The 10,335-nt window shown below is 45.9% G+C and overlaps 1 protein-coding gene across 1 annotated transcript in view; it reads right to left on the minus strand.

The window, feature by feature from the left end:
• The window catches only part of EHD3 (EH domain containing 3), a 30,284-nt gene extending 27,465 nt beyond the window's left edge, over positions 1–2,819 (minus strand). Inside the window, exon 1 of the mRNA XM_057374875.1 lies at positions 2,302–2,819. Coding sequence (XP_057230858.1) covers positions 2,302–2,528 — 227 coding nt within the window. The 5' untranslated portion in view covers positions 2,529–2,819. The remainder of the gene's footprint in view (positions 1–2,301) is intronic.
• Between the last annotated feature and the right edge of the window lie 7,516 nt (positions 2,820–10,335).

Consider the following 10,335-nt stretch of genomic DNA (forward strand, 5'->3'; position numbering starts at 1 on the left):
GTTTTTTTAGTGGCATTAAGTCATCTCCCTAAATTGCATGGCAGTACAAGCAGGATGCAATTTAAGAGTGGAATTGATTCGTAAGGATAACACTAATTATCCCCCATCCTGACAAGATTATGGAAGGAATGTCCAGAGRCTGTTTCTTGCTTCACTCTACTGCTAAGACAGAATGGTTGTCAACCCTCCCACTTCCTCCCCCATCCCCTTTTAACTCCTCCCTGCCCTGAGCTTTAGCTCCCACTTGCCTTCCCACAATAACTCTGGATGCTAATCTGGTGCTTATCCCAGCTCTTTAATGACCAGTGCCTGAAAGCTCATGCTGGAAGCCTATCACGAGCAACACGAGGCTTTCTGGCCTTTGGGAACACGTTGGAGTAACAGACTCTCTCACAATTGTCCTACTGTTGGAGGCCCGGGGGTTCTGTGAGAGTTCTCAACTTTCACCCTCTTAGGCACTATTTTAAACAGAAGACTGTCTTTCTGGCAGGCCTTTTCAGGTACATTTGGCACTCCTGTGAAACAGAACTTCTGCTTGGCCCCAGTCTCTGTGTAGGCTCATCCCAGCCCTTTGCCCAGAGAAGTGGACACAAGCACGAGTGAAAAGCAGCTGTTAGACAGACTCAGATCCTCTTGCTGACAGCAAAGAGGTTGTTGCTGCCATCCCACGAGGAAAGATTCAATCTTCTTTTGCCCTGGAACATGCTTTAGGCACCCAAACTTCCTGCAAAAGAGGCCGAGGCTTACAGAAAAAGGACTTCCCCGAACAGAGAGGGGCAAAGGCAGGAAGTCTCTGCTAACAGCATGCAGGTGAGACTGCGGGGAAACACTGATGCTGGCAATCCAGAGAAAAGAATGAGACTGCTTTAGTTAGATACCCTTATCAGGAATTCAGTAACCTCCTCATRATCGGGGTCTGAGTGTCTGTAAATCAGAGGACAGAAAAAGCTTTTCAAACAGGTTTGGTACCAAGTCACAGAACAAAAATCTGGGGTGGAACCRGGCAGTTGTGCTATCCTGTGTATTTTTCAGAAGAGTAACTCCCTTTGCAAACGTSTAAAATGCTTCTTTGGATCTTCTGCACCCCTTCACCATACACCTGATCTGCTCATATGAGAAAAGCCTGTTAACTCTTCAACTTTGTTTGCCAGGTACATGCCAAGGTAGCAGAAATGCACTCTGTTCTTGGCTCCTGACCAGGAAATTTAGCAGCAGGAATATTACAGCACATAAAAAAAAAAAAAGCTCCTGCATTTCTCAAGGTCACTCCTTTAGAGGTACAGTCCATTTGATTCACCGATTCACCTCTCTCTACTCTCTGCAGTTCCCTCCTTCACCAAGAAATACTGGCAGAACAAAGGGCTGGCTGCCTGTGGCTCACGTCCAGATTTACACTGGGGTAATTCCACAGATTTCAACACAGCCACACCAGAAAAAGGCTGGAATTTAACGCTTAGCTTATGAATCACATAGGAAATACGGACAGCACAGCTTCAGCTATGATCCCAAGGGAAAGGCTGCTRCAAGTTGAACTAGCAGCATGGCTGAACAGAGACCCCTGCAACCAAGTCCAGCTGGAAAAGTTTAACCCTCTCTGCGACAGTKTCACATCATCGAAATGAAAGAACTGCTGGCAGCTGCTCTTTCTTCACAGTTCGAAAGGAACTTGCTGCTCCCAGCATCCTGTCTGACCAGGACACAGTTAAAACAGGGCTTTACTTCTGCAGCCCTAAAGAGGGGCAGGTCTCTGTGCGCAAGCACACATGCTTCTCCAAGTGGGCTCTGAGCATTGTCTCTGGGACAGGGCAGAGAGAGACAGACACAAGCATGAAACAGAGACCACTGCACACTGAAGAACCCACTTTGAAGCTTCCTCACCACCACAAGCGACATCAAATTGAAAAGAATGGCTACTATAAGGGTCAACCTGCGCAGTGCGGGCACGGGAATGCCCCGCGCCGGGCTTCCCAAAACCTTTGCCCTTTGAACGGCCCCGGAGGGCCCCAGTGACTCACATCTCCACACTCCTGCCCTGCCTGTACTCCTCAGCCCTGCCCTGGGCTACTTCTTGCCACGTCGGTCTTTCATGGGACATCTTACACCACCCTGTCCTTCCGAAGGAATGCTTTGCGTTTGAGTAAACTTTTCAATGAAAAGCTGCTGAGGGGACACGAAGAGGGTGACAAAAGAGGTTTTAAGCCACAGCACAGGTAGCAGAGGCACGTTCTGCCCCACCCCAACCCCGGGCGTCGAGWGTGCAGGCATGCCTGGGATGGGGCACGGCAGGCAGCGGGATTTTACCTGATGAAGGTGGTCTTCCCCGTGGAGTAYTGCCCCACGAGGAGCACCATGGGCTTGTTGTCGAAGTCGGCATCCTCCAAGGCGGGCGAGTGGAACTCGTGGAACTTGTAGTGTTCTTCCAGCGGCAGCAGCTTGGTCTTGTAGAGCTTCTTCAGGCCGTCGCTGACCGTCTGGAACACCTCCGGGTCCTTCCTCCGACGGTCGTCGGTGCCCAGCCAGCTGAACATCTTGTGGCCGCTTGACGCCAGCTCCGCAGCGACCACCGGGACTGGGCTGGGCTGGCTGCGGGCGCGGRCTACCCGCGCATCCCCCTCAGGCCGGGCGGGCCTCGCTCCGCTCCGGCGCCCACCAGCGAGGGCCGCCCGCCCTCACGCCACCTGCGCCGGCGACTTCAGCCAGAAAGCAGTCCCCGCGGGACGCTAAAGGAGCGGCTTCTCCRCGCAGCCCCAGCCCAGCGGCACCGGCGGGCGCCGCCTCCCTTCACGCCGCCGGCTCCCGGCGTGGGCATGGCGCGGAGGGCCGGCCCTCCAGGAAAGGGGCGGGCGSCGGAAGTCGGCGGTTCCTGGCAGGCGCCGCCCGTTCTCCCCGGCGGGTGAAGCCGCAGCGGGCGCCGCCATGTTGGACAGCGGGGTGGGGCCGGGTCCCGCCGCGCCCCCTGGGGGCCGCTGAGGGGATGTTTAGCCCGGCCGCCATTTTATTCCCTTTCGCGTCTCKCCTGGAAATAGACCTAAAAAATCCATTGAAGAAATGAACCCCGCGAGTGCAAATCTGAGGCGGAGCCGGCTGTGCCTCAATCCTGCTAGCCCCAAGCTGAGTTCCCAGCCTATCACAGAATAGGTCAGGTTGGAAGGGGATCACAGTGGGTCATCTGGCACAACAACCTCGTGCTCAAGCAGGGTCATCCCTGGGCGCATGGCGCAGGATTGTGTCCAGATGGTGCTGGGATATCTCCAGTGAGGGAAACTGCTCTGGGCAACCTGTTCCATGTGTGGTCATCAGCACAATAAAGAAGTTCRTATTGTTGAGGTGCAACTTCCTGTGCATCAGTATCTGCCCATTGCTCGTGTGGTATTGCTGGGCACTAGGAGAAGAGCTTGGATCCATCCCCTTGACACCCCTACTTTAGATATTTATACACATTGATGAGKTCCCCTCTCAGCTGTCTCCTGGACTATTCTTTCCCCAGCCCAAAGATTGGGCTGCCCTGCTGCCCCTCACTTCGGGGACTGGCAGCTCTGGCTGTGCCTGGAGGAGTTCTCCATCTAAGAAGATGAGACAGGAAAATTATCTTCTGGCCCCACTCCTTCATTCCTTCAGCAATGAGGGATGACGGGACAGTCACATAGGCTTTCCAGGAGTAGCCTGTGGRTCGGCATGTCCTTGGGGCTGGCCATCAGCCCTATTGCTATGCTCTCCTCATTTCCACTGCRTAGCTAGGATAAAGCAGGGGCTTTTTTCCTGAAGTATCTCCTAAAGGGTTTTTCACTTTAGTCCATCCCACGGGTCCAAAAAATGTGGTAAGAGGCAGTTTTGGAAGCTGTCCCGCCGTGTGGCAGTTCCTGCCCTTTCCCAGCCATTTACAGACAGGAGGAGCCCGGACCTTGCATAAGCAGAGGCAGCTCTGATTCAAACGTTTTGTTCCCACAGGAGGGGTGACACATGGAGGCTGTGTGGGTCTGTGTGCCTGAACAGTCATCCAGGTCCATTTTTATGCCTTCTACTGCAGGAGAAGACACTTTTCTTGTTCCCATTATGTGATTTCAGGCACTCGTATGCTCTCTGGCGTGGCCTGACCCATGAGGTGCAACAGTGACTCCAGGGACCAGTTTTCTTTTTCTGGAAGAATATAGCAGGCTGACTGTATTTTCTGAAAATCAGACTTCTCYGCTTTCCTGCCAATGCCTAGAGCTGAAAGTGGAACTGATGTTTTGAAACCTCCTTAAGACWAATTTCTCTCATTTCTTTAGTTTTATAAATAGAGGCTTTTGGCTTTAAGAATTTGATGACTCCTTTCCAGTGAAAACTCCTGAAAATGAAAGGCCCCATAGAATTCAACAAGTTTTGGCAAGAATTACCCACTTTGTAGGAAAAAAACTTGCTTTCATCTTSTAGATAGTTTTGCCATTTAAGGGCTGTGCTCCTCTGATGGCGCTCTGGCATTTCTACAGCTATATATGGAGTCTCTTTGGTGCTTKCTTGTGTTATCCTCAGAACTGAGTAAAGGTCAGGCCAGGAAGCCTTTGATTGTAAATCTCCGCAGGCCACCTTGGTGCCCTTCCTGAATGCAATGAATGGGGAGCAAGGCAAGGTTTCTGTCGTGCAGGCTGCGGGAGCTGACTGCTGCAGGTATGGCAGAMGCACGATTGTTGCATATTTGTAAGGTGAGGATATTAATCACTGAATTGTGCTAATCATAAATATGCATACCCAATGGGCAAATGGCAAAAAAAAATAAGGAAGTTTCTTTGCCTTGACTGAAGAGAGTCCTTTYCCTGTGGATTCATTATTACCAGGGCATATCACAACGAAACTTGACAATCTTTTTAGATTTTCTTTAGGTATCTCACAAACATTGCACAATTTATTTATTTATTTTTCAGTTTGTTTTCCTAGCCATTTTGAGACTGACTTCCTCAAGAACTATCATTACCTTGAGATACAGAGCTTGCCAAAAACAAAGGGAAGTAAAATTACAAAAGGAAGTTTACATTTATGATTAGGTGTTTTTTTCTGCCAGAATCAAACTGAAAGTTATAATCTGTTTTCATTGTTTATTCCTTTTTTGTTTCTTAAACAGGGGTGTTTTAATGGATGGTTTTCTGTCAGATAGATTGGTCCTATGGTGCAATCTTTAGTATGGTTGGGTTTTGTAAAAGCTCTCTCTTGACTGCCCTGCAAAGAAGCCACTCCACTTCAGTGCTCACAACATGCCTCTGGGTCTGCTACTGTCCTCTGCTATAGAATTTGTCTTTATCTTTGAAGATTGGATGGATTAAACTGTTAGTTCTGTACTTTCTCAGTCATGTCTCTGCTGTTGGTAATAGGGAAATCACTTAGCTGGATGCTTGCCTTGAGCAGGAGAGAGACACTTGGTAGAAAAGATTCACTTCCACTTTGCTGAAAATCAGCAAGGCTGGACTAAGTCACATATTATTTGCACACAAAATGAAACCTGGTTTTGGGGGCTGAGACAATGTTGTACAAACTGAAACTTGTGAAATGGTGACAAGTGTGTTTGATTATCTGCTGCCTTAGGTTGGACAGGTTTACTTCCTACAAAAAATCATCTGAGGATGGGGGTATTGCAAGGCATCGAATTTGAAAAGAGGTGGTGACTCAGACCATAACACTTTAACAGTTTCAAGAAGCTTGTGGGACCAGTGTAGCTCAGTAAAATTAACTTCCTGCCAGTGCAGTTATTGCCACTGTTTGTCTATTGCCAAGTATGAAACCTGAGTAGACAGTGTCAAAAGTTCAGGTGATGATGGGTTCAACGGGAATAACCAGGGTTGTGGGAAAGGAAAGAAGGGAGAGGAAGGCASAGCAGGCCCCTAGAATTAAACCAAATATACTAATTTGGCAAGGGAAGGAGAGTTTTCTCTGGTTCAGCTGGACCAAAATTCTCAACCTGYCTGCTGGTGCCATATGGCCTCTATGGAGACATAAAATCTTCTCCAGCRTGGTCTATTCCTTTCCTTGCTTTGCCTTTGCAACTCAGAAAGCTGTTGCTTTCCTTTCTGGCCCTCAGTACTCATTGATATTGCTCCGAAATATTTCCCATTACCTTTCTCCTACCATTTTTCAGGTGTCTTGGTACACACTGTCTTCTTCCCTATCCTCCCCACGATGCCCTTAGCCTCTCATTGGCTGAGGAGGAATGAAGTGGTGATACCCAGAAATGGAGAATGTGGAGCTGGAAAACRTACATCATTCTTGCTTCCAGAGAGCTTCCCGCTTGGGTCTGCTTGGCAAAGAAAACTGCTTGTATTGCACACAGGAGACCTGTCTGATGTATGTCTGTAATAGTGCTGGGAAGMAAAATCCTCTGAGCCCTTCACCATCCTTGCAGTGCAGAAGCTTGGTCTATAACTGTTGAATGATTTTGTCTCTGTTATAGGACATATACCTCCATCAAATTTACATAGATTTTCTGTGTAGAAATTGTTATGATGAACTGATTGACAAAGTGTCATGTGCCCCTCTGTTCTGAGAAAAGATAAGGTTTTGAGAGTATTTCYTCTCTGAACTTCTTACCTGAAAGCCCAAATACTGTTAAAATGTATTAAGAYGCAGTTGAATACATCTTCCTTTACTACGTTGTCAGTGATTTATGGAGAGATGTGGAGTTTTGTGCTTTGAATAATCGAGTGACAAACTAAACAAGGAAACTGGTGTCCACTGAAGCAATGGGTGAGTCAAATGGTAGCCTGCGTGATGGGCTGACCTGTTCTTTCATGTCTTCTGTGGAATACTTTGCATTGAGATCTCCAGAAACTTTCTGTCATTGCRCAATATGCTTTTGTTCCCCGCCTCCAGCTTCTACCACAGTGTTTGATAGGTTAGGACAGGCTCTTGGAGTTACGTATGCAAGGCATATATATRCGTGCACATAAATACACACATAAGAAGAGATAACAAATATACACATATTTGTGAGCAGCAGGCATCRCTGTCAATTATCTTGCACTGTGAGGACGCACGTGGAAAAGGTAGGACATCAAATGCCAAATGCTGTGTAGGGGGATTTGGTGCTGGCATTTAGCAGTTATCTCTGGCTAGCACAGAATTYGGATTTTCCAGGGCTTTGAAGGGAGTGTAACTTTGTCTCCATGGCATGGTGTTAAGATGAAGCTGTCCTCTGGGATCAGATAGGGGGGGTATTAGTTACACAATGCAGCAGCTGCTGCTTTACTGTTCTCTGGAGGTGTTGAAGGGAGAGGCAAAAAGTTTGTATCAGCAAAYGTGGGAAGGATGGGTGTGATGTAAAGCAGCTAGATGAGCCACATCATCTAGCAGCATCAGCTGCCCTGCATGTCACAGCTCCAACACTTCTGCCTGCCAAGTGGTTGGCAACACAGGCTGGTGTTTTAGCTAACCCAGATTTTCTGTACCCTTGTTCTCTCATTTTTGCTGTTTAGAGTTSGTTTGGCTGATACTTGATCACTAAGTATTCTGCAGAGATCAAAAATTTCATCTGTCATTAGCGTGAGTTGTGAGTAGTCAGAATATCTAATGATTGGGATGCCTATGAATAGGATGTTATAACCTGAAGTGCTAAAACACATATCTTGAGTAAATGGGATTTTCATATTTGCACTGATTTTGATGCAGCTTGAACAATTTCCATAGTAAAGGATATGTATTTTTAAATCCATCTGGAGTCTTTAAAAGTGAATCTTTGGTCAGAGAGGTATTGCTTGAAGTTTTGAAAGCCATCCAGACATTTTTGATACAGGCTTTTAGTTAAGATCAATGGGAACCAGGTTCAGTGCTCGACCTTGAAAATCTCAGCAGCAGAAGGTGTTCATCACTTTTTGGGCCCGTAATCTAAGCACGGGAAATTCAGGGAAAGATCATTCACCTGTCTCTATATTCATTCATTTTGTGAGAAAACATAGTTCAGTGCTTCTTTTCAGGATATTTCTGTTTGCTTTAAAAGCCCACAGGAAGAGCAGCAGTCAGCCTTGAGGGTTTTCTGCAATACAGCACTATGTGTAATCAAAGACTTGAGGTTGAACCTGCAAGTGCTGTTTTTATACTGTTTGTTWAGAGACTAATAAAGATTAACAAAGCCTAATACACTCACGCTATCATTTTGACTAATGACTACTAATTTCTGTAGCTAATGTTCTGCTGTATTACATGAATGGTTGTAAAAGATGGCCCTGCATCGTTTGTTCTGCTCACCCTAAAATTTATTATTTTGCATGYGAACATTTGCTACTCTGTTCAACACAAATCAGGAGTGGCTCCTCAGCCCAGATTCRGATTGTTTTTGTTAAATCAGAAGAGCTGGGCTGAGCTCTGTCATTCCCAGGTTTAGCTCTCAAATAGCCCACTGTCCAAGTGTTGCCTGAGGTAAATCCTCTTGCAGAGGAAGTAAGAGGCTCTCAGAGAATTAATTCATGGTCCAGTTACTTTTACAAAAAGTGAAGGATTTTCCATGGATTCTTCAGCTTCTCATTTTAAGACTTAGTGATGAGGCATTTAGGATGTTGAGAAGGCTCAGGGGAGATCATAGTATGCTAATGCAGTGGAAGGACTTAGATCAGATGGTAAACATGCTAACTAGGGGAATGTGCAAAGAAYAGAGAATCAAATCCATTTAACCCGCTGTCTCATGGCTTCCCTCCAAAGTTTTTAACCTCTGGCTGCTACACTTGGCTGCTTTACTTAGAAATTGTAATTGCTGGAAGAGTCACACACACACTGCTCCACCTGTGGTGGAGGACTGATTCAGTCTGGCTCAATACCATTGCTGAGTGGAGTATCTTGGTGATTTCCAGGAATACCTTGGCTGGTCATGTACATCTGTATCTGGTACCTGCTTGTACAGGGGACTGTGGCCAGACAGCAGGCAGAAGGTTAAACACAAAGTGGGACACTTGCTGTCTAAGAAGTGAMTGTTCATGACACAAAAAATGCTTMATTGCATCTTTTGTTTGAAGATTTCCAGGTATATTGGAAAAGAGTTTAAAACAACACACAGGTTCAGCTGTGAGGTTTTCTAAACATACAAAATAGCATCAACTCAACACACAYTGGTACAGTCAGGGATGCTGGCTGAATTTCTTCAAAATAAGGCTACATTTGCAGTGGATTTAAACCTTCATTTTTGAAAGCATTGGCTTTTTATTCTATCCCTGATTTTCAAGACCTGTATATAAAGTTCAATTTTTCTTCAAATAAATGCCAGAGTGAGGTGTGAACTGGTGAAAGGTTAAAATAATTTTATCAGGCATTGTGAATACTCTGCACACCCCAAAACCAAGTCTCAGATAATTCTTCTAAAGTGTAGCTCAAAGTGTGCCAATTTTGTTCTCCACTTCTTTTCCTGGGGAGCAGCAAAATGAGAAATTCTTCTTCATACGTGTTTTGTCTGCCTATATAAAGTGCAGCTGGTCTCCAGGCTGTTTTCTTCTTTTGTTTTTCTCTTAAATCTATCTCTGTCTGTTGCACATGTTGTTGCAGCCGTGAAGGCCAGTGGCTGTAAAAAGGGAAGGTTTGGAGGGAGAGAAAGTATTTTTCATCTGGAGAAAAAGTAAACAAGTTGCTAGGCACTTAAATTCTTTTTCAGCTCTGAAATGTCTACTCTACAATAGAAAATTTAATTTTCATTTCCAGGGTTATCTTTTGAAAACTTTCTCTTGGTTGCCCTTGAGGGTCAAGCTTTGTGGATCACTTGTAGAGTGGGTTTATAACAAATCACAATACAATCTGTGTTTGTTTTGTCACAGGGACTGCTGGTGACCTTCAACTTCGATGGGAGTAACGATCAACTGGGTCCTAACTGAGACCAGCATCCTCGGGTGCCTGGGGCAAAGATTTTGAGTCTGAAAGAACTTCCTCTGTGGAAGAGCCTTCCAAATACTGTGTCATTATGGCATGTGAACCATTTCTTAAACTTTTCATCCTGATTAATTTTTTCAGTCCATGCAGCACTAACTGATTGTGATCACTTTGTTAGCACTGATGGGAGGGATTTGCCTGCTGAGATTTTACTCACGATTTCTCCCAGGAGCCCACCGCTTGCAGCAAGGGGTGGGGCAAATGTTTAACATAGTTGCTAATATTACAAAAAGGGCTAAGACATCACTCCTTGGTGTTTYTAGTGGGGGGAAGAGAAACATCTGTCTTGAATATTACAAGGAAAAAAAATACCTCAGTGTGTGATTTCATGTGTGAATCTGTGGTACTCAGCAAGATGGAATGTGAACTCCTGGGGAAGATCATATCATTCTCCAAAATAAGGCAAAAAGGGCAAAGTAACTATSATAGGGGTATGAGTTGTTTCTTTGTAAAACTTTGTAAAAC

The sequence above is a fragment of the Malurus melanocephalus genome, unplaced genomic scaffold (genome assembly GCF_030028575.1).
Source record: "Malurus melanocephalus ecotype Western Australia unplaced genomic scaffold, MMel_1.1 scaffold_235, whole genome shotgun sequence".
NCBI classification, from domain to species: Eukaryota; Metazoa; Chordata; class Aves; order Passeriformes; family Maluridae; genus Malurus; species Malurus melanocephalus.